Source organism: Ctenopharyngodon idella, chromosome 9 (genome assembly GCF_019924925.1).
Source record: "Ctenopharyngodon idella isolate HZGC_01 chromosome 9, HZGC01, whole genome shotgun sequence".
Taxonomy (NCBI): domain Eukaryota; kingdom Metazoa; phylum Chordata; class Actinopteri; order Cypriniformes; family Xenocyprididae; genus Ctenopharyngodon; species Ctenopharyngodon idella.
This window is the reverse complement of record NC_067228.1, coordinates 13,283,932-13,308,826: the sequence shown is the minus strand read 5'-3', so window position 1 is coordinate 13,308,826 and position 24,895 is coordinate 13,283,932. Positions and strand designations below refer to the sequence as shown.

The following is a 24,895-nucleotide window of genomic DNA, read 5'->3' as shown; positions in this document are numbered from 1 at the left end:
TGTTTGTTTGTTTCACTGTGCCACTCCAAAAAAGTGACGCAGGAAGCACTGGTTTGCGCTGTACGCATATGTATATGTATGTGCATTTGGTTTTAATTAACACATGTCATTGTGGTAATAATAACACTGATGTGCAATGAAATTGTTGTACTGAAGATGCCCTGTATGTATGTGGAATGCACATAATGATTTTTTTTTTTTCCTGTAAGAAGTTGTGTATGTATTTTTGGGGCATACTAAAGTGCAGTTTGTGACATTTGAAGAATGTTCCTGTAATCACTTTATTGCTGTGTTTTTTATGCACAATGTGTTTCATTCAAGTGTACTCAGCGTAGTGCTCCCACTAAACTTGTGCAACCAGTCCTCAAATACTTGGCCCAAAGCATAAACTCTTCCTTGTGGCACAATATATGAACATCAGGTGTTCCCATAGATGCAAGATTGCCGCCAAACTAGTGCTTCTAACACCTGAATTTCTGTTCTATTCTGTTACGCTCCGTCTAAATGTTTTTGAGTGCAAGAACGCATCTTATGTAAACGTCCAGACAGAGACTTTGTCGTACGAGCCCGCAGAACCTGCACAAGATCCCAAGTGTCTTTTGATCAGGATTAGCAAGGGAAGTAAGAATCTCAATCCACTATTTTCTCTTTATTTTGTTCTTGAAATCAAAATAAAAGTGTGATAAAAGAGTGAAAAAAAAAAAAAAAAAAAGTGTTAAGTGATGACATGGGGTATGTTTTGGATAATTTCTTAACACTCATCACATCAGTGCCATATTCAAACATGATCTGAGTTGCGGTTGTTTCAGGAAGATGTTGGGAAACCGCCTCCACCACATCCTGTTTCAGAGTGGCCCTTCTGTGTTAATCACACTCACTAACTTATGTTTGTTTTTTGGTTTACCACAAAACTCGCTAGTGTTTTGCTTTCTTTTTTAACCATATGGTAACCCATGAGTAGCTTCTAAAAACAATATGAAGTCCCATCTGTGGATTTCACCTTTTTTGGGTTATTTTAAACCAGTTGTGTATGAACCTATGAACCTTATGAACCTCCAATGTCTGTCATCTTTAATTGATATTCAGCTGCCAATCAGTGACTGATGGATTGTTGGGGTTTGAGCTTTACACTTTGAGTTGTGTGTAAAGTCTTCTGAGAGATCATTGGAGCAGATCTCTGTTTCCACTACAGGCAGTCCATGTCTTAACCAGCGTCCCCTGTGGTTTTTTTCCAGGTGCCATTCTCGGCCGCTCAGAGACACAAGAGTGTGTGTTCTACAACTACAACCCCAGTTTGGAGAACCGAGGTAACCGCAGCGGTATTGAGCCTTGCGTGGGAGACAAGGACAAGAGGCTTCATTGCTTCGCAACTTGGCGAAATGTGTCAGGATCAGTTGAAATAGTAAAGCAAGGCTGCTGGCTTGACGATGTCAACTGCTATGACAGGTAATCTCTAGTGCTTATATGCCTGTTTGGCTGTTTGACCTGGATGGTGTGATACAGATAACTGAAGTGAGGGGGGAAAAGTCAATTTCTGATTAATGCAGAAATTTTCATTATTGTTTTTGAATTTACTATCATAATGTGGTCTTTTGAGGGTTAACTGCACTAACTTTAACTTGATATTTTTGAGTCAAATATGAATGAAAAAGACAGTGACTTGTGCTTCAATAAGTGAATCATATGTTTATTCAGTGCTCGCTCTGATGGATTCAGTGAATGATTTGTTAGAATAATTCAAACTGATAACCCAGCAGTTTGTGAGGCTTTTTGACTGATAGCCTCCGTCAGTGTTAATCAGCATCATTTTAAGTGTCGGGTTCAGTGCTAACCGTAGTCACATGTCACAGCTTTCTCCTCTCAATTGTTTTGATTTCACTTATAGAGGCATGGTAAGACCCTCCAGCACTGCCCATACGATCAGCATTTTCTTTTTTCTTTTTTCTTTTTTCTTTGTTTTGACAATATCATAGTTCTCAAAGCTGTAACTGTAGTAGAGATATTTTTGCTGCTCACATGCATTTTATTTTTACTTGTTTTGCATCAGCATTTCTAGATTGTTGTCATTTTGTAAAAATATTGCAATGTGAGGGCACTACCGTTCAAAAGTGAACTCAGTAAGATATACAGGTGCTGGTCATATAATTAGAATATCGTGAAAAAGTTCATTTTTTTATTGTAAATTATTTTAAAAAATGAAACTTTCATATATTCTAGATTCCCTACATGTAAAGTAAAACATTTCAAAAGTTTTTTTTTTTAAATTTGTTGATTAGAGCGTACAGCTCATGAAAGTCCAAAATCCAGTATCTCAAAATATTAGAATATTTACATTTTAGTTTCATTAAATGACCATCCCTACAGTATAAATTCCGGGTATCTTTTGTTCTTTGAAACCACACTAATGGGGAAGACTGCTGACTTGGCAATGGTCCAGGAGACAATCATTGACACCCTCCACAAAGAGAGTAAGTCACAGAAGGTCATTACTGAATGGGGTGGCTGTTTACAGAGTGTATATCAAAGCATATTAAATGCAAAGTTGACTGGAAGGAAGAAATTGGGTAGGCAAAGGTGCACAAGCAACAGGGATGACCGCAAGCTTGAGAATACTGTCAAGTAAAGCCAATTCAAACACTTGGGAGAGCTTCACAATGAGTAGAATGAAGCCGGAGTCAGCGCATCAAGAGTCACCACACTCAGACATCTTCAGGAAAAGGACTACCAAGCCACTTCTGAACCAGAGACAACGTCAGAAGCATCTTACCTGGGCTAAGGAGAAAAAGAACTGGACAGTGAACAGTGGTCGAAAGTCCTCTTTTCAGATAAAAGTAAATTTTGCATTTCATGTTGAAATCATGGTCCCAGAGTATGAAGGAAGACTGGAGAGGCACAGAATCCAAGCTGCTTGAAGTCTAGTGTGAAGTTTCTGAAGTCAATAATGATTTGGGGGGGCCGTGACGTCTGCTGGTGTTGGTCCATTGTGTTTTATCAAGTGCAGAGTCAATGCAGCCATCTTCCAGGAGATTTTGGAGCACTTTATGCTTCCATCTGCTGACAAGCTTTATGGAGATGCTGATTTCCTTTTCCAGCAGGACTTTAGCACCTGCCCACAGTGCAAAAACCACTTCCAAGTGGTTTGCTGAGCATGATATTACTGTGCTTTATTGGCCAGCCAATATGCCTGACCTGAATCTATGGGATATTTTCAAGAGAAAGATGAGAAACAGTCGATCCAACAATATACAGATGATCTGAAGGCTCAATAGTGCCTCAGCAGTGCCACAGGCTGATCACTTCCATGCCACACTTCACTGATGCTGTAATTTGTGCTAGGAGCAAGTCATTTGCTGTAATATGTCCTGCCGATCAAGTATTGAGTGCACAAAAGAACATACTTTAAAGAACTTGAACTTTTCTGTTTAGCAAATCCATTTTTTGATTGATCTTAGGAAATATTCTAATATTTTGAAATACTGGATTTTGGACTTTCATGAGCTGTACGCTCTAATCATCAAAATTTAAAAAAAAAAACTTTTGAAATGTTTTACTTTACATGTAGGGAATCTAGAATATATGAAAGTTTCATTTTTAAAAATAATTTATAATAAAAAAATGAACTTTTTGATGATATTCTAATTATATGACCAGCACCTGTATATATATATTTTTTTAAAGAAATATTTTTATTAAATAGCAAGGATGCATAAAATTCTACAGTAACAGTAAAGATACAAAAGTTACAAGTTACAAAAGATTTCTATTTTAAAATGCTGTTCTTTTGAACTTTTTATTTATCAAAGAATCCTGAAATATGTGTGTGTGTGTGTGTGTGTGTGTATATATACATATATATATATACATATATATATATATATATATATATATATATATATACATATATACATATACATATACATATATACGTATATACATATATATATATATATGTATATATATATATATATATATATATATATATATACATATATACATATATATATATATATATATATATATACATATATACATATATATATAATGTGTGTATGTGTGTATATATATATATATATATATATATATATATATATACAGGTGCTGGTCATATAATTAGAATATCGTCAAAAAGTTTATTTATTTCACTAATTCCATTCAAAAAGTGAAACTTGTATATTATATTCATTCATTACACACAGACTGATATATTTCAAATGTTTATTTCTTTTAATTTTGATGATTATAACTGACAGCTAAGGAAAATCCCAAATTCAGTATCTCAGAAAATCAGAATATTACTTAAGACCAATACAAAGAAAGGATTTTTAGAAATCTTGGCCAACTGAAAAGTATGAACATGAAAAGTATGAGCATGTACAGCACTCAATACTTAGTTGGGGCTCCTTTTGCCTGAATTACTGCAGCAATGCGGCGTGGCATGGAGTCGATCAGTCTGTGGCACTGCTCAGGTGTTATAAGAGCCCAGGTTGCTCTGATAGTGGCCTTCAGCTCTTCTGCATTGTTGGGTCTGGCATATCGCATCTTCCTCTTCACAATACCCCATAGATTTTCTATGGGGTTAAGGTCAGGCGAGTTTGCAGGCCAATTAAGAACAGGGATACCATGGTCCTTAAACCAGGTACTGGTAGCTTTGGCACTGTGTGCAGGTGCCAAGTCCTGTTGGAAAATGAAATCTGCATCTCCATAAAGTTGGTCAGCAGCAGGAAGCATGAAGTGCTTTAAAACTTCCTGGTATACGGCTGTGTTGACCTTGGACCTCAGAAAACACAGTGGACCAACACCAGCACCCCAAACCATCACTGACTGTGGAAACTTTACACTGGACCTCAAGCAACGCGGATTGTGTGCCTCTCCTCTCTTCCTCCAGACTCTGGGACCCTGATTTCCAAAGGAAATGCAAAATTTACTTTCATCAGAGAACATAACTTTGGACCACTCAGCAGCAGTCCAGTCCTTTTTGTCTTTAGCCCAGGTGAGACGCTTCTGACGCTGTCTGTTGTTCAAGAGTGGCTTGACACAAGGAATGCGACAGCTGAAACCCATGTCTTGCATACGTCTGTGCGTAGTGGTTCTTGAAGAACTGACTCCAGCTGCAGTCCGCTCTTTGTGAATCTCCCCCACATTTTTGAATGGGTTTTGTTTCACAATCCTCTCCAGGGTGCGGTTATCCCTATTGCTTGTACACTTTTACCACATCTTTTCCTTCCCTTCGCCTCTCTATTAATGTGCTTGGACACAGAGCTCTGTGAACAGCCAGCCTCTTTTGCAATGACCTTTTGTGTCTTGCCCTCCTTGCGCAAGGTGTCAATGGTCGTCTTTTGGACAACTGTCAAGTCAGCAGTCTTCCCCAAGATTGTGTAGCCTACAGAACTAGACTGAGAGACCATTTAAAGGCCTTTGCAGGTGTTTTGAGTTAATTAGCTGATCAGAGTGTGGCACCAGGTGTCTTCAATATTGAACCTTTTCACAATATTCTAATTTTCTGAGATACTGAATTTGGGATTTTCCTTAGTTGTCAGTTATAATCATCAAAATTAAAAGAAATAAACATTTGAAATATATCAGTCTGTGTGTAATGAATGAGTTTCACTTTTTGAATGGAATTAGTGAAATAAATCAACTTTTTGATGATATTCTAATTATATGACCAGCACCTGTATATATATATATATGTATATATGTATGTATATGTAAAATATTAAGCAGCACAACTGTTTTCGACATTGGTGATAATAAGAAATGTTTCTTTAGCATCAAAACAGCATTGAATGATTTCTATTAGAATTAATTCTGAAGTTACACTGAAGACAAGTAATGGCTGCTGAAAATTGAGCTTTGCCATCATATGAATAAATTACATTTTAATATTTGATCAAATCAATTTAGTGAGCATTAGAGACTTCTTTCAAAAACATTTTAAAAATCTTACCGACTCCGAACTTTTGAACAGTAATGTATACTTTATGCTTTATACTTTAAGCATTATTTAACTTGGTCTAAATTGCCCATGCTTAATGCTCTACACATTAGAGAGAGAATACGCCACACATTCATTTAACCAAATACTTCCTTCTCAGGACTTCACAGTATTTCAGATAAAGTCTTGTGTAAACATGTTTCCATATTCAGGTTTGGTTGTGAACCTTGTAACCTCCAGCCATAAAAGGGGAGATATTAAAAACAGTTTTATCAACGCATCTGCCCCTATGCAACAGGTAGCACTGCTGTCAGATCAGGAAGTGTTTCTCCTGAACGAAGGTGTTTTGATAGCGTGCAAAGGCAGCAGCACTTCTCCTGTTCTAACATGCTGCTGAACCCGTTTACCTCCTTCGCTGGAACGATTTTTTTTTTTTTTTTCATGTCAAGTCCTTAGGTAGCTGAGCAAGTATTGCAACCTCTTAATGGCGCGTGTGCGTCGCAAGACAGTAACCGACTCACATTTCTGACTAAATGCCTCTGGAATGTCATCTATTCCCCTCCTATTTATTCATTTGCACCTGTGTGTGTATCTTAAGGATTATTGGTGTGCTGCTAAGCTTTGTTTATCTTCTTTAAGCCAACCTGAGAGCTTTGCTTTGATGTGGGCTGCCAGATATTTAAAAAGTATCTCTTTGGCACAGGCATTTTTCCGCCCATGTGCATTTATTCGTTTGTTTGCTCTCTAACCCGAGCGAAATCCAAATAAACCTTGCAGCACGCATGTCTTAATAATCCCCGAATATGATACCTGTGTGTGTGTGTGTGTGTGTGTGTGTGTGTGTATAGTATGTGTGTGTGTGTGTGTGTGTGTGTATATGTGTGTGTGTGTGTGTGTGTATATATATATATATATATATATATAAGTAGTACAGTATCTCACAGAAGTGAGTACACCCCTCACATTTTTGTAAATATTTTATTATATCTTTCATGTGACAACACTGAAGAAATGACACTTTTCTACAATGTAAAGTAGTGAGTGTACAGCTTGTATAACAGTGTAAATTTGCTGTCCCCTCAAAATAACTCAACACACAGCCATTAATGTCTAAACCGCTGGCCACAAAAGTGAGTACAAGTGAAAATGTCCAAATTGGGCCCAAAGTGTCAATATTTTGTGTGGCCACCATTATTTTCCAGCACTGCCTTAACCCTCTTGGGCATGGAGTTCACCAGAGCTTCACAGGTTGCCACTGGAGTCCTCTTCCACTCCTCCATGACGACATCACAGAGCTGGTGGATGTCAGAGGCCTTGCGCTCCTCCACCTTCCATTTGAGGATGCCCCACAGATGCTCAATAGGGTTTAGGTACCCTCAGCTTCTTTAGCATGGCAGTGGTCGTCTTGGAGGTGTGTTTGGGGTCGTTATCATGTTGGAATACTGCCCTGCGGCCCAGTCTCCGAAGGAAGGGGGATCATGCTCTGCTTCAGTATGTCACAGTACATGTTGGCATTCATGGTTCCCTCAATGAACTGTAGCTCCCCAGTGCCGGCAGCTCTTATGCAGCCCCAGACCATGACACTCCCACCACCATGCTTGACTGTAGGCAAGACACACTTGTCTTTGTACTCCTCACCTGATTGCCGCCGACACACGCTTGACACCATCTGAACCAAAGTTTATCTTGGTCTCATCAGACCCCAGGACATGGTTCCAGTAATCCATGTTCTTAGTCTGCTTGTCTTCAGCAAACTGTTTGCGGGCTTTCTTGTGCATCATCTTTAGAAGAGGCTTCCTTCTGGGACGACAGCCATGCAGACCAATTTGATGCAGTGTGCGGCGTATGGTCTGAGCACTGACAGGCTGACCCCCCCACCCCTTCAACCTCTGCAGCAATGCTGGCAGCACTCATATGTCTATTTCCCAAACACAACCTCTGGATATGACGCTGAGCCCGTGCACTCAACTTCTTTGGTCGACCATGGCGAGGCCTGTTCTGAGTGGAACCTGTCCTGTTAGACCGCTGTATGGTCTTGGCCACCATGCTGCAGCTCAGTTTCAGGGTCTTGGCAATCTTCTTATAGACTACACCATCTTTATGAAGAGCAACAATTCTTTTTTTCAGATCCTCAGAGAGTTCTTTGCCATGAGGTGCAATGTTGAACTTCCAGTGACCAGTATGAGAGAGTGAGAGCAATAACACCAAATTTAACACACCTGCTCCCCATTCACACCTGAGACCTTGTAACACTAACGAGTCACGTGACACCGGGGAGAGAAAATGGCTAATTGGGCCCAATTTAGACATTTTTACCTAGGGGTGTACTCACTTTTGTGGCCAGCGGTTTAGACATTAATGGCTGTGTGTTGAGTTATTTTGAGGGGACAGCAAATTTAGACTGTTCTACAAGCTGTACACTCACTACTTTACATTGTAGCAAAGTGTCATTTCTTCAGTGTTGTCACATGAAAAGATATAAAATATTTAGAAAAATGTGAGGGGTGTACTCACTTCTGTGAGATACTGTATGTACTGTTTTGCACTTTTGGGTCATTTGGTGAATGGATGAAATCTTGAGAAAAAAAGTTGTCTACTAGAAATTTCAGTGTTTCAGTGGTTAAATAAATTGAACATCAGTTGTGGACTGACAGTTCTGCTTGTTTTTTATCTTACAGCACTGAGTGTGTGGAGAAGAAGGAGGACCCAGATGTGTTCTTCTGCTGCTGTGAGGGCAACATGTGCAACGAGAAGTTCTTCTACAACCCCGACATCCCGCCAGTTCAGAGTAAGGCTCCCTTCAGCGACACAAACAGCAAAGTCTTTAAGGGTATTGGAAGTTCTTCAGTTTTACCTCTTCTTCTGCTGTAATTGTGCTGGTTTTTGATTCTGTCGGTGTGAAACTCTTCTTTCTGTCTTTGTCTCATCATAGCCTAAATTCCCTCATAACCTAATCATTAAAATAATCAGATTACCTCAAAGCCTCTAAGGTGTTTTTCATGACTATTCATGTCAAGTCATAACAGGCTTGCTGTTTTTCGTATCCTCTTACAATCCATTTTAGCGTCTTTGTTGTTGTTGTTGTTGTTGTTTTTCATGTGTTTTTTTTAATATAGCCTGAATTATGAGGTGTGTATTTGTGTAGCCACCTTTTAGCACCACAATCCAATGCATACCTGCCTGTAACAACTGTGTTTTTGTTGCGTTATAATGAACATTTTCTCTGATAGTCTGTACATCAGTGTTCTGTGCTACATGTTATTGAACATAAATCTTTAATGAAAATCTAATAAAAATGTGCACATTAGACAACATTCTGAATGATATATACATATATTATATACACATATTTACTTTCCTTTTTTAGCAGAACATCATAACATATCACTGTTATGATGTTTATATTAAATCAGCTGGTTGTCTTGAAAGTACTGCTTTTTTAGTGTGCTCATATTGAATTTGTGACATATTCAAAGTGTTGTCAGTGGTGTGAATGTTCATTATTAGTTCCTGTTGGAAACATATGGTGCAACTAAAGTTTTTTTTTTTTTTTCTTTTTTTTTTTTTCTGCATGGTCTGTATTTTCAGTTTCCTTCTGAGACAGTGACATTGATGAGGTGCAGTTTCTGTGAGCTTTTTGGGTTTGAAAGTATTATAACTTAAGTTTGTAATTTTTCTTTTGCATAAATGTACAGTTCCAGTGAATCCATTGTGCCCCCATGTAAATGTTGGAAATACCGTTTTAACATTTGATTTTTGAAATATCAAATTACGGATGTGCTTTTAAGCTATGGATATTAGGGACTTTTATAAACTTGGTTATGTTTAATCATTTGTTAAGATAATTCTCTGTTTGTTTTATAAAAATGTATGCTTTGATATGCTTATCTTGACCAAGCCACCAAATCTCCACTGACAAAAGCTTTGTTAACTGCTAAATCTGTTGGCTCCTATACACATCTGTATTTCTCGTGACCACTGCACAACTCAATGGCTGTGGATTATTCTGCTTTTGAGCTTGTCTGTCTCATATGCCTTATTGATACAGCTCATCAGGCTTTTTCATTTTTCATAACCTTTGCTTTTTTTAGAGAGGCAGATTCCTGTGTAAAATTGAAAATGATTGTTGTGATGTTGCTGTTACTGAAGGCTTTTAAAGTAAAAACAGTAAAATTTTGAATTATCACAATTCGAAATATTTTTTTCTATTTTGAAATGTAATTTGTTCTTGTGAAGGCAAAACTGAATTTTCAGCATCATTACTCCAGTCTTCAGTGTCACATGATCCTTTAGAAATCATTCTAAAATGCTGACTTGGTGCTCAGTAATCATTTATTTTTTCCTTTTAAAAAAAAAAAAAAAAAAATTGTGGGAACCGTGATAACATTTTTGTTCAGGACTTGACAGCATTTATTTGAAATATACATTTTTGTCACATTATAAATAACTTTACTGTCACTTTTGATCCATTTAATACATTCTTGCTGAGCAAAAAAGTGTTTTCTAAAAAATATTCGGTAACACTTTGGTATGGGGAACACATATTCACTATTAACTATGACTTTTGCCTCAATAAACTTCTAATTTACTGCTTATTAATAGTTAGTAAGGTAGTTGTTGTAGCATTTAAGCTTAGGTGTGGGGTAGGATTAAGGGATGTGGAATATGGTCATGCAGAATAAGGCATTAATATGTGCTTTATAAGTACTAATAAACAGCCAATATGCAAGCTAATAAGCAACTATTTCAAAGTGAGAATTGTTCCCCATACTAAAGTGTTACCAAAAATTCATTTGAATGGTGGTGTACATAAGTTTGGCTGATGTAAAATTGGCTAAACAGACTGCAGATGTGACAACAGTGATCGTCAGTTATAGTTATAGTTGATATTGGTAACATGGGAAACCTTTGTGTCAGTATGTAGTTGTATCAGATTTCGTCTGGTGAGTTGGTGTTAGTTAATTACAGAGAATCATTACTATGATGTGTACTTTAGGTTTGTGAGAATTACATCAATCTAATTGCCTAGCTATTGTTCATTTGACAATGTGTAGTTAAAGATGCACATTAGTTAAGTTTTATGTAGAAAAAAGCAACATTCATATGTTACAAAAATAGTAGACCAAATTGTAAGACTAAAGCAGCTGTATTGTAGAACTTAATGTGTGTTTAGGAGCAGGGTGACCTATAATGTGGCACAAATACAATCACGATCAATTTGACAGCATCACATTGGAACACAAATTGGTACTAAATACAACTTGAAAACTTGTTTTATTAAATTCATTGGAAATACATTAAATAAATAGCAGTACTTCAGTTTTACACTGTTCTGTTCCACACACTATCTCGTCTAAGCGTAACATTACAGAGTTTGAGCCTGTGTAGCTCTTCATCCACTGCAGTAGATCTTCAAAATACAAGACCTGAACATGAGCAATTCTGTAATTTGGCAATTCAGAGCTGCTTTCTTCCATCCATCCTAAAATGAAATCTTTAGATGATCGTCTAGCATATCATATAGAAGACATCAGAGCTTTCATTGCACCAGTTTGCTTTGCTGTCTTTGGGCTTTCAACAGCATAACGTGCTCTTGCAGGCCCAGAGATGACCGTGTCTTTTAGATTACCGAGGCTGATCTGGTCGCTTTATCTCTTCTGAGTAAACACTGACATCAACATCCTCTTAACTAAATGAGGGATGGAGGCATGTCAGCGGGCCACTGCTCTCAGCTCCCCGCAGGAGGGCTGTTGTACGTTTCAGCAATTGTGATTTATCATCTGCCCGCAGCCGCTTTAAAAGATGCCCGATTTAGTTGCGTTCAGCACTGGTTGAGCTCCGCCTGATGAGTTTTGACACTACAACTGTCTGTATCAGTGCAAATGTGGTGGGTAGAAGAGTCTTCAGTACTTCAGTAGCAGAGGAGGTGGGTTGGGGGGGGTCTCACTCGTGCTTATGTAATGGGTCTATTTCCAGCACTGACTCACTCCATATGGAATGATCTTGATATGAAATGCAAAAACCCACAGGGACGCAGAGAGTTGCACAAAGCACACTGGAGTTTCTCAGAACTCGTTTTCTGCGAGCATGGAGCTGTGTGCTTTTTATGACCTTGTGACTGGGTACTTTTATGCCCCGCAGCTGCATGTGGCCATTCTGCCCGCTGAGTGGGGGAAGGGTGAAGTAGGGTCGGATGAGAGTGGGTTTGTTGGGGGTGGATGTGTTTTTTCCTCTGCTCGTGGATTAATCCAGAGTCCTTAACCCACTTCCAAGTCCATAGCTGGCACGAGAGGGAAGAAATGGCATCACGAATGGGATCTCTGCTGGACCAACGCTAATATGGGTTCAGCCGAAGTTCGACCGGGTGGGTTGCGCACATGGTCCCGCAGTCAACCCAGGCGAATGGGAAATGCTCTGCTATAACACAAGAGTGAGGGATCACTGCATCTCTGGCGAACAGCCACAGCCCAGTCCGATCTCTGGCACTAGATGCAGAGAAACCAAAGGCCACCGTGTGCTCTAAGTATACACGTTATTCTCCCTCAAGCGCACACTCGTGCAGTTCTGTTGAACCGCTCTTAACGGGAATGTGCATTTGCATAGACGCCTGAGCATTGGAATAAAACTGTTTGCATAAGGCAGGATCTGTCAGCAGCCTTCAGGGAATCAAACCAACCTTGAATTTCAAGGCTGGCATGTAAGAATTGTAATTAGCGAGTTCAAAAGGTGCGGGACATAAGATAAGTATGCAGTGAGAGATTCTCAACGCACACCGTGTATCTCGCTAATGCAACGTATAGAAGGTGTATGCTAGACTTCACATCCGTCTTGTGTGCATGTGCTGTTCCTCGTGAGGGAATTAGGAGCAAAATCTCGTCTGAGGTTCTGCTTAGTAATGCAAATGTAAGCTGAAGTCATTCTGTCAAATGCTGATATCATCCCTTTTCACATTCATATCTCTTATTAAACCAATAATAACCAAAATGGTGTGGGTTTCAGCTTCCAAAGAGCATATATGTATTAAAAAAGGGAAGTACTGATATTTTTTATATTTATTTTATTTACTTGTTTATTTACTTATTATTCATTTGTATTTATTTACTTTATTTTATTCCTTTCAGCTGATGCAGTTCACTAAATTTAAAAAACGCTAATTTGACAAATTAAAAATAATAAAAGCTTAGAATGTGGACTCCTATATGCATATAGGAGATCCTACTCTTTACTTTGCTTTTTTTATTAACAGACAAATTAGAAATGTTCACTTTCATAATTGATGAAATATGATTATAATAATAGGTATCTGTAAAAATATAATGACATATATCATATAAGTTTATTGTAACAGTCTTAACTAGTAGAATACAACAATCATATTTGTTTCTCATAAGTATTTGTGGTAACACTTTATTTTACAGTGTCTTTGTTAAATTTAGTTACTATAGTAATAAATATGATTTATGCATAACTACATGCAACTAACCCCAAACCAAAACCTAATCTTAACCCTATAGTAAGTATATGCTGTTAATTAATATTACTCAGTACTTAAATGTATAATTACACTGTAACAAGGTCCCCTTAAAATAAAGTGTAACCATATTTGTATATAAGGATGCCTTTACACAAGTACATTGAATCGAACACAGGGGTCTTGATATTTTTCCTTATTTTTGTTATTTTTTGATTTACTTGTAAGTCACAATGGCTAACATTTTTATTTATTTATTTAGAAATTAATTTTAATTAAGCAGTACAACTGTTATCAACATTGATAATAATAAGAAATGTTTCTTGAGCACCAAAATAGCATATTAGAATGATTTCTGAAGGATTATGTGATACTGAATACTCAAGTAATGATGCTGAAAATTCAGCTTTGATCACAGGGATAAATTACATTCTAAAATATAATAAAATAGAAAATGGATATTTTAAATTGTAATAATATTTCACAACATTACTGTTTTTAATGTATTTGGATCAAATAAATGCAGCCTTGGTGAGCATAAGAGACTTCTTTAAAAAAATATACATATATTACCGACCCAAACTTTTGAGCTTTACAGTACATGATAAATAATCAAATAAAAAGTATTGATTGGTATTGATCTCTCTCGTTCTTTTTATCTCCCCAGCAACATCCAACCCCTTCACCCAGAAGCCACCACTGTTCAGCACCCTCCTTTACTCCATCGTGCCCATCATGGGCATCGCTGCCATTGTCCTGCTCTCCTTCTGGATGTATCGGCATCACAAGCTAGCGTATCCACCTGTTCTGGTGCCTACCCAGGTAACTCGATATTTTGATTCACTTTTGGTAAAATGAGAATGAAAGTCTCATTTCATTTTTTTGTGCGTGTGTGCGTGTGCGTGTGTGTGTGTGTGTGTGTGTGTGAGAGAGAGAAAGAGAAACACTAAGGTAAATGTATCACATGCAACAAAATGTTGTAAAATCCATCTGCTCTTATCAGTAGCTCTTGAGTTTCGGTGTATCAGGACATCTTCATGTCAGTAGAAACTGTGTTGTTGGGAGCTGTTATTTCCCCTGGGCAGAACCTCCTGTTGACGTGAATGGCACTGAATTCAGGGATCTAATGTGCTCAGTGTCACACTCGCTCAAGCTCAAACACACTGTCAGCTGAAATCAAACAAGATCTGTCAGGACACTGTTGTGTTTCGATGCCCTCTTCTCCCACAATAAACACAAGATAACAGAACTGACATAACACAAGACACGAGCAATCAGGTGACCTTTACCCCCTGTGTGTGACTAGTATTAAGATTCACATCTACTTCTGAACTACACAATAGATCTTTATAGATTCAGCCAGTGAAGTAAAAATCTGAACTACTAGGCCAGTGACAAAAAAAAAAAAAAAAAAGCCTTGCAGGACATCTTTGGCAGCTCAGAATAGATGCATTTTCATTATATATAGATATATATTGTACTAGGATGATATGTGGGACCGTATGGTAGCACAAAGGGTTACCTTTGTGTCAGGTGAGCATTTGGAATTCCCCGATTGAGTTTCAGTGTTATGTAGGCCAGATCTGACAGATAAACCATCCCCACAGCACTGCTGATATCAAATATCATAATCAGCCCAAACTTGTTTTTGATATGTTGGAAGCTTTATTAGTTCTTAATGCAGCAGTCAGAAATCTTAGGGGACTATTACAACACTTACAACAGTCAATATGAAACTGTTTGCAACTTCCGTAATGGTATATTCTTACCATAACCTCTCGGTAAAAGTTGTAGAAATGTTATTATTAATTGGATTGTGAAAAGCAGTCTGTATATGACAGGTGGTTGGGAACATGCTTGGTGATGTCAGCTGAAAATGAAAATCATTTTGAAGGACAATATAGTTTTATTTCGTATTTATTTATTTACACTTCAGTTCAAATCAAAGGGGTTTGGGGTCAGTAAGATTTATTTTTTTTTGAACGAAAGGACACATTAAACGTTTTACATTGTTAAAAAATGTTTAAATAAGTGCTGTTCTCCTTTAAATTCATGAACGAAATATTAGAATGATTTCTGAAGGATCATGTGACACTGAGTTGCTGAAAATTCAACTTTGCCATCACAGGAATAAATTACATTTTAAAATAATTTAAAATGGATAACAGGTATTTTATTTTGAAATATTATTTCATAATATTTCAGTTTTATAACTGTATGTTTGATGAAATAAATGCAGCCTTTGTGAGCAAATAAACCTTACCCCACATTTTTAAACGGTAGTATATTAATTTACTTTTTGTTTTGATCAGTCATTTCCTCCAGAATTTTGTCTCAAGACTCAAAGCTGTCAGTCTTTTGTGTCACAAACATTGCAAGATTGCCAGAAATGATTTTGTAACGTGGTAACGGGAAGTGTGACATTTCGCAAAATGCTAAGAAATACAAAGAAATCTGCTTGTGCTATGAAACCATTACCTTCCAAGAGCTTGCTTAGCATCTATTAATAACATTTTGCTTTAATCTGCCTTTCAGAAGAGCTAATATTGCTGCAGTATATTGTTGATATCACCTCCCTTTCTAGTAGGGATGATCCGATCAGGTTTTTTGCAGCCGATACTGACTACTGATTTCTTGTCGTCATTATCGGTCGATACAGATCATTAAACCGTTCGTTCAACTAATACACTTAAAAATGCTGATTCATTCACGAATAAAACAAGGTTTTGAAATTAATTTAACTTTGAGCACCAATTTACAAGCCATAATCGACGAACAACGCATCACCTGGCTAACGCTGAAGTTGATGTTTCACTTCATAGAGATCAGTGGCATTGATTCAGTGCATTGAACAGCGCTGTCAGCAGTCATGGGAAATCCCCTTAAACATTGGAAGGATATTACGACAAAGATATCGCTTTCATCTTCTGACAACTGATGGCAAACTTTTTAGATTTTTTTCACAAATATATGGCTTGACCTGAAGATTGACAGATGCAGGTGATCACACACACTCCATTTTCCTGTCGCTGTCTGCTCTCTGTGTGTGTGTGGCTATCTGCTCTGTTGTATTAAATCCTTTAGCCAGGGTTCCTCCATGTGATATTTCTTTAGAACATGACAGGTGACTGTGGCACTAAAGTTTGACGTCATCAAGTGTTTTACGTCATCAAATTGGGATCGGTTTGTGAGATTGCCCAAATTTAGTGACTACCGATCGAGTCATAGAATGTGATTATCAGCCGATATCACATCCCTATTTTCTAGTGTTTTTTTTTTTTTTTTTTTTTTAAAGATTTGAGCTTAACTTTCACAATGTTTATTGTGTAGCCAGAGCTAAATATTATGGCTGGGATCATACAACTATCTTCCGATTCGGTACTGTCATTCGATACTTGGGTGCTGATATGATATGTATTGTAGAATCGCTATTCTTAAAAACCACAAGTATTGCGATTCAATATTGATACATATTGCTATTTTTGTTTGCTTTTTTAACTCTAGACCATGGGGAAAAATTGAATGATACTTATACATGATGGTGCAGGTCGTATATGTCATGTCATGTAATTCTCACCGTTCGTGTAAAAGCACACATCGTCCTCTCAGGGCTCAACGCTAAGGATTTTTTCTACTGGACCAGTTGGGGCAGTGGTTCAAATTTTTTACTTGCCCTGCCAAAATTTTCATTGGCCCCACCACAAAAAAGTAATAAATAAATAAAATAGGCCTAGTTATTGTCTTCATTGTTTTTACCCATAACCTTAATAAATAAGGTTGTGACACCAAAAACTACTAGCCTAACTCAAAAGACAAGTAAACTGTCAGTAATAAAATAAAAACAAATGATCAAATTATGAGAAATAGCATAAATACAATAGAACAAACATAAAAATAAAATAAACACTGCATGTTTTCAGGTAAGTCTAACAGTATTTTTCCGGTAGAGAAAATTAATAATCAAATGTGAAATAGCACTGCATAGTCTTCACTGTATAAATTAAATATAGATTAAAGTTACAAAAGTTATTCAGTCAAGAGTGGTGAGCGATTTTGTTTTTTCTGTGTCCTTTGTTGTTTGATTAACATTAAACCAAAGACAGCAGCAGGTTTATTAAGCTGCTATCACTTTAAGAAGATGCGCAAGAAGATGTGAAAGAGAGCTCAATTCAGCATTCACACACTGTCTGAGAAGCGTCTTTCTGGGCGTGCGCTTCAGATGTGCGCGCACACAAAACTTCTCACACTACTGAATTGAGTTCGCTTTCTCATCTTCTTGCACTTGAGAATTTAAATTGGCAAGGCTTAAAAACATGTACAAATGATAAACTTACGTGATGCAGCACTGGCCCGTTTGGGCAAGTGACATGTGCGTCAACTGTCCCGAGCAACGTTTACGCTGACCCCGGGCAATCGTGCAGTCCTTATTGTCGAGCACTGCCCTCTGCTGAAATAAAAGAAATTATTTTCCTCCGCCTCATCTATAAGCAAGGACTAAAATAAAGCAATTTTTTAATAAGAATTAATATTGATTCTGGAATAAAAAAATTAAAATCAAATTAAAAGGTGAATCAATTTTTTTTCCCCCAGCCCTACTAAATATGAGTAACGTGAGAACTGCATGACTTCGACTTGATATTTATCACTATTTGTTCTTTTTGTTTGTCTTCCTATAACTTGGTCGGTTAGTTCATTCACTCATTGACTTCTACACTGCAACTCCAAAATGCACTGTAAATCTCATTTAAATGGGTCCATCTTTAACTTTGTATGGTAACCACCTTATGGTGGTTGCTGTATGCATTTACATTGGACACTTTAAGAATCATTTTATGATGCCCTTAGCAGTTGTCATCAACATTGGTTTGAATAGCTCTGATTGAAATGTTCCTCCATCAATTCTCAGGCCATTTTAAAGCATGTAGTTAAAAATAATGTGTCTTCGTTTGAAACATTTGGCCCCCAGCCTCCACTTTTGAGTCTCATACCATTTAGAAGGCAGAGAGACGCTTCTTGATTATTTAACAGTTTTCTTACAAGGGCCCAAGACCCAACATGCCCCTCAGGAGAGAGAGCACAGTGTGCTTTAACCGCATTAAGTGCTTGGCTTCATGGTGAGGAAGGGAATTTCTTGTTTCGGGAAAGAACGGCCATGCAGGCAACTGCACGCATTTTGCAGTGTTCAAGGCCATGAGGTCAGCTCCTGCATTCATGTGCAACTCATTGCTTTGGATCCATTTCTTTATATTAAAGTTTTAGTTCTTGTACATTCACATGCTCAGTTCTACAAACTTATTTTGATGTTGTTTAAGGCAGTAATTAATATTTAATATGTGCCACTTCTGTCTTTATCTAAATCGCCATTTTTTTGTGGTTTCTTTTCTGAGATTCTAAAATGTTCCTAGTTGTCAGTTTATTTGGTGAATTCTCTCAGTATCTTGTGGAAGTCTGGAAGTTGCTGTAACTTGCAGATTTGGCCTCAGGTGCAAGCAGCAACTGTTAAGTGTTGTCCTTGGGGCAGAAGGTTCATTCTTTCCAGTTAGATTCACTTACATAAAGTTAAAATCACACACAAGCCAGAAATTCTCATACATAAGGCAAGATTTTAATCAGAATATGAACTTGAAGCCCACGTCTGCACAAGTATATTGCTTTTTCATCTGAAAGATGAAGCATGTGCTTTTTGTAGCACAAGCTGCTCCAAACAGAATTTTAAAAATACAAAAATCCCAAAATCATTGGTTGGACAACCAGATTGTCCCATCCGGAAGACATTGGTTCAGTCAGTTTTGCTACGTTGGCCCGTTTTCGGGCAAGTCAACCTCTGAATGGCACATTAAAGTAGAAGAAAGTATTTTAACTTCATTTTTATAGTATTTTAACTTCAACACTTAATTTTTATGATTTTTAGACTATAACAAAATCCTGTTCCTATCTTTTGACTTGACATAAATCTTAAATATTTTGGACAGACAAAATTGGGTTTACCTTGGAAATGTCTTGTGTTGGCCAGCAAGTAAAAGTTCCTACTGAAATAGTGAAACAGATTTACTCGTTCTTCCAGAAACCATGAAATTCCCTATCTCGTCTTTCCATCTCATATACGTTAAACTAAAACTAACGCTTGATTTCCTCTTTCCTTCCTCAACTAGCACGCCTTTCATATAATGATAGAGGTAAGAGAAGCCTGATTCATTCATCTTTTTTTTCAAGATTATGTTGGAACCTCATTTTAAACCTTTTTTCCATTGCTATCAAAAGCACCCCTTTGTTTTCGTTAGCACATTTTTCTATAATATCCCACTGGTTTTATTTTGCGTTTATCCCTGCACATTGCCTCATCAATCTGTGATGTTCTGAATTTCAGTGCACGGATAACAAAAACAAAATCCCCTCTGATTCAGGGGATTCAGGCAGAGATCCCTTGATTTAGGTGCATGGTAAAATGACAGTACTGAGGTTGATAAATGCACGTCTCCAAGCATGCAGCAAATGTATGCAAAGATGAATGTTATGAATGTGGGAATGGGGAGCATCTTAAAGTGCTTTTATTGTACTTAGCATATGAAACATTTGCAGTCATATTGAAAGATTCATAACAAACTGTCATATTGCATTAGCATCACTCCTTGGACTTCCTCCGTTTCAGCACACAAAATGCACATGAAAAATCAGTGGTTTGATCAGTTTAATGGATGTGAAGCTGTGGGCCTGTGCAGCACTCATTTGTCAGTCTGTGTGGTAGTTTTTTGCCAGAGAGGCAAAACTCTTAAAATCTGGAATGAACTAAGATTATTCCCTAATGAGTCCTGAGCTTTATTTACATTTGCATGAATGTGCTTCATGACAGATGTTCGTCCATGAGCTAAATAAATCTGTAACAGCAAAATATTGCTAGTTTTATAAGGGTCATGTTATGTAAAACTGGATTTTTTTCCCTCCCAGCAAAAAAATGCAGCAGTATAGTGATTATATAGATTATATTGATTGTTTTTTCAACAATTGTTTTCCATATCACTCTAACAGCAAAAGCGGTCTGTTTTTTTCCTAGGGCCAGAAAGAAAGTTTAAGAAAAACTGAATTATGACCAGAATATTTAACTTTTGGTCAAGGAAACCTTGATTAACATTATAAGTGGACATCAGGGGGAAAATAAAAATGCTGCAAAAGTGTAAGATATTGCCTTTTTTAAAAAAAAAAAATTGTGTTCCCAGAGGGTGCTTGAACAGTAATGTTGGGCAGTCCAAAAACACGTAAAAGGAAATCAACTGGTCATTCAGTGTGTCTGGAGCCAAAGATTGTTGCTCGATTGCTGAGAGATTTAGTCCATCCTGAAAGTTTATTACAAAACATCACATTGATGCTTTTATCCATCCTTGTGTCAGTACTGATTAGATGCACTCTGGCACTCAGAAGTCTATATGTATGTATATGCTGCCTACGCTTCCATTTGTTAAAGCAAACCACTGTGTATTGCTTTGAACTAAATGTGTCTTCCAAATGAACAACTGTATGTTAAATAATTCACAAAAAGCCCTCAAATGCACGTGCGTTCTTCAAAAAGTATAGTCTTGGTAAACAATCATGGACCTTATGGGGTGGTTTTTTGTTATAGAAATCAAATTTTTCCCCATACAGAAAATTTACAGTAGACTTAATAACAATACTTAAAGCTTAAGTAGGTTAATTTTATATATTAAAAACTATTCAGACATGCATTGATAAAAATATAACAATCAAAACTTTCAATCAGCTAGTACATCTGATTTGAATGTGATGATAATGTGATGTACCACAAAATAATGAAGGCAAGTGTTTCTGTGAGCTGTCCTTGTGGGCTGAATGCAAAAACAAACTGACTGTGATCTGATTTTTACAGAACGTATGTGTATAAAACAAGAAAGCAAATGAGAAAGAAATATATCTGAAAACGTATTGCTTTATCTTTTTTAAAACCACTTATACAAATTATAGGTTGAGAAATGAGAATTAGGGACATCTGTGGTCATAATATGACACTAAAAACATGTATGAATGCTTCACACGTACAACAAATGTGTCCGTTGGACTTTTTCCACTGGTCTCTTTATTTTCAGACATTGAACAACACAAATAACTCCAGTAACCTGCTCGCTGAAATACTATATCTGCCACAGGCATCTGGGTAGACGGATAGCCCTCTTAAATTACCTGTGTTGTTCTTTCTTTTTCTCTATTTTGGAAAAGGAATGCTTTAAAAATGTCAGTCTTTGCCTCCATCCACGGCTGCTGCCCCAGGGGCAAACACTTCCCATTAGACCTATTGTCATCATATTTATGATTGGTGTCTATTTAGTGACTGACGTTTGGGCAAATGGAAAAGTAAACATGACCCTGACCTGTGTGGGTGTAGGTGTGTGAGGTCAGGGTGAGGGTTGTTTTCTTTACGTCCCCCTCAGGAGCTCAGTCCCTCCCGTACTTCCATCCTCCCTCATTACGTGTCGGCTCTCTCGGTTTGTGTAACAGCAAAGCATTGCCATCTCAGAAGTATTTGCTTTCTCGCCTGCGTCCTGACCGTTTCGTGTTTTTCTTCTCTGTATGATGGATGTTCTGTTCTTTAACCTTGTCTCCTCCCACCCACAGTCATGCGATGTACTTTTCTTCAGCATTTGTTTCCTTGAGGACTTGGAAAAAAGTTAGTTAACAACCCAGATCCATATGCTAAGGAGTCTAGGTTCAGAACAATCGGTGCCTTCTCCCCCCACCCCCCATGTTCAGTTGGTGGAAATGTAGGCCACATATAAAAACATGTTCTCCAGTTGTCCTACTTTTGCCTGAACTCCAAACCACAATTCAGCAGGTGCTCCGTGGACAGCCTTTCTTCATTCTACCTACTTATTGAGCATTTGTTTCTAAAGGAGGCCAAATGTAGCTTTTTTTTCCCTATTCAAGCACTTAAGACTAACAATGGGATGCGTAAGTTGTTGAAGAGTTTTAAGGTGAATCTCACAAGACCTGTAAAGAAATGTACCTGGGTAATTTTTCTTCCCAGAATTAAGAAAAAAAATTCAAAATTATATTTTGTTTATATTTGTTTAAAGAAAATGGAGGCTGTATATAGGATCCTGAAGAATAATTTGCATACCAACATTAAGTTGAACTATAATCATTGCTGAGAAAAAATATATGTATATATACAGTAGCTTGCGAAAGTATTCAAACCCCTTCATTTTTTTCACATTGAATGTTGTTTTCTTATGTTAAACTACTTTAACTTTAACATACTTTTTTTCTTTTTGTCTATGTGGTGTTTTTAATATGCTTTAAGACAAACCATGCGCAAATTCATAAGTCAACACCATTGCAGAGTATTTTCTGTTTAAAACTGCAGTGATCTAAAGACAGTTTCAAAAACGCGGTTTGAAATCGCTGGTGTTTCTGACGCCACAAACTACCATCAATCACATCAACGGGCCAGCGGGCTTTAGCATATCATTAACTATGACCGCTCTGAAGCAGGAGAGTCTCAAGAAGCCAGGTTATCCCAGTATATTTTTTTGTTGATATAAAAAAATCAGGTAGATTTAGCAATATAGCGGGTGTATAATGTATATTACAATGTTATGATGAATATGCCTTTCTCCACTGACGTTCTGAGTTGTTCAAAGCGTTTCTGAGGATACTGATTGTTAGAAGGCAGCTGTCTGACTCGCAAACGGGAACATGGTTTGTGTAACATTAGCAACACATTATTAGCTGTTTGATAATGTAGTCAAGCAAAAGGTTAATCATATTAGTTACCGTCACATGTCCGACGTTGTAAATAGCAATATCATTGTGCAGCATTTATCTTGGTAAGTTGACTGAGCGGATCTCTGAGCTCGTGCGAGTGAGTGGAGACGGGGCTAATGAGCATATTCATTGATCCGTGTATAATAAATGAAGAGTTACATTCAAGCTATTTTAAGGCATGAAGAAATTTTTTTTTCACAGGAAAAAATGTTTAAATGTGTCATTTTGGTGATCAAAGATGATTTTTAAGGGATAAAATTATTGACTACAGGGGACTTTAAATTACTTTTTTTCACAAATCTACACCATAATGACAAAGCAAAAATCAGATTTATGATAACTTTGCAAATGTATTAAATAAATTTGCATAAGTATTCATACCCTTTTCTGGTACACTTTATTTAGCTCAGGAGCATTCCAATTTCATTTGTAGATGTTACTACACTTTGAGTGGAGATAACCTGTGGCAAATTCAATTGAATGGGTATGATTTGGAAAGGCACACACCTCTCAATAAAAGGTCTAACAGCTGAAAATGCAAAAACCAAGCATTGAGGTCAAAGGAACTGCCTGTAGAGCTCAGAGACAGGATTGTATCAAGATACAGATCTAGGGAAGAAAAAAAAATCTGCTCTTTTGAAGGTTCACAGAAGCATGTAGCCTCCATAATCCTTAATGGAAGAAGTTTGGAACAACCAGGACTCTTCCTAGATCTGGCCTTCTGGCCAAACTGAGCAATCGATGGAGAAGGGCCTTGGTTAGAGTGGTGATCAAGAAGCTGATGGTCACTCTAATTGAGCTTCATGATCATATATGGAGATGGGAGAAATTTACAGAAGGACAAACATCACTGCAACACTACCGATCTGGGCTTTATGGCAGAGTGGCCAGACTCAAGCCTCTCGTCAGTATATGCAGATGTGCAAAGCTTGTCACATCATACCCAAAAACACTTGAGGTGTTTTAACTAAGTACTGAGTTAAGGGCTTGAATACTTATGCAATGTACTTATTTCAGTTTTTCCTTTTTTAATAAATTTGCAAAGTTGTCAAATCTGTTTTTTGCTTTGTCATTATGGAGCGTAGATTGATGTGGGAAAAAGTAGTTTAACATAAGGCAGCAATATAACGAAATGTGAAAAACTAAGGGGTTTGAATACTTTTGCAAGGCTGTGTGTGTGTGTGTGTATATACGTTTATATTATTTAATCAGTTATATGTTTTTATATTTATATTTTGCAAAATATTATTTCTTATTTTCAATGTGAAATTTATAGATTCAATTTGTTTTGCGTTGAGAATTAGGAGAGCAGTATGGTAGGCTCTGCCAACACAGCGGCAGGGTTTGGATTTGTGCCTACAGATGCCATCTATAGTGCCTACACTGATTCACTTAAATAACAGGGATTAGCTTATTTGATAAACGGGAAACAGCCTATTGTGACAAAGGGTAATTGGTCAGAAAGGTCATGTCGGGTGTAGACAAGGTTTGAGCGCACACTCATGCATTTAGATGAGCTGCTAAATGGTCTCTGCTTACATAAGGCATGTTCAGAAAGGTTCACTCCTTCAAGGTGTAATGGCATGCCAGTGCATTTCATTGCATCCACAAACTAGGTCAGCTGATTATCAAATCTGTGGTCCACTTACAGAAGCTATGGATTATGTTTAACAAGCTCTGAACTTCAACTCCCATAAGCCCCTTCTGTCAAAGCTTTA

At 37.3% G+C, this 24,895-nt stretch overlaps 1 protein-coding gene across 7 annotated transcripts in view; it reads left to right on the top strand.

Annotated features, from left to right (window-relative positions):
* Positions 1-24,895, top strand: part of acvr2aa (activin A receptor type 2Aa) — a 56,872-nt gene that overhangs the window by 18,565 nt on the left and 13,412 nt on the right. For 2 of the 7 annotated variants that reach the window (XM_051905205.1, XM_051905211.1), the window contains exons 2-5: positions 1,236-1,446; positions 8,614-8,765; positions 14,074-14,228; positions 19,559-19,582. In XM_051905205.1, coding sequence (XP_051761165.1) covers positions 1,236-1,446; positions 8,614-8,765; positions 14,074-14,228; positions 19,559-19,582 — 542 coding nt within the window. The remainder of the gene's footprint in view (positions 1-1,235; positions 1,447-8,613; positions 8,766-14,073; positions 14,229-19,558; positions 19,583-24,895) is intronic. The other 5 variants (XM_051905207.1, XM_051905210.1, XM_051905209.1 and 2 more) reach the window with 5 other exon arrangements.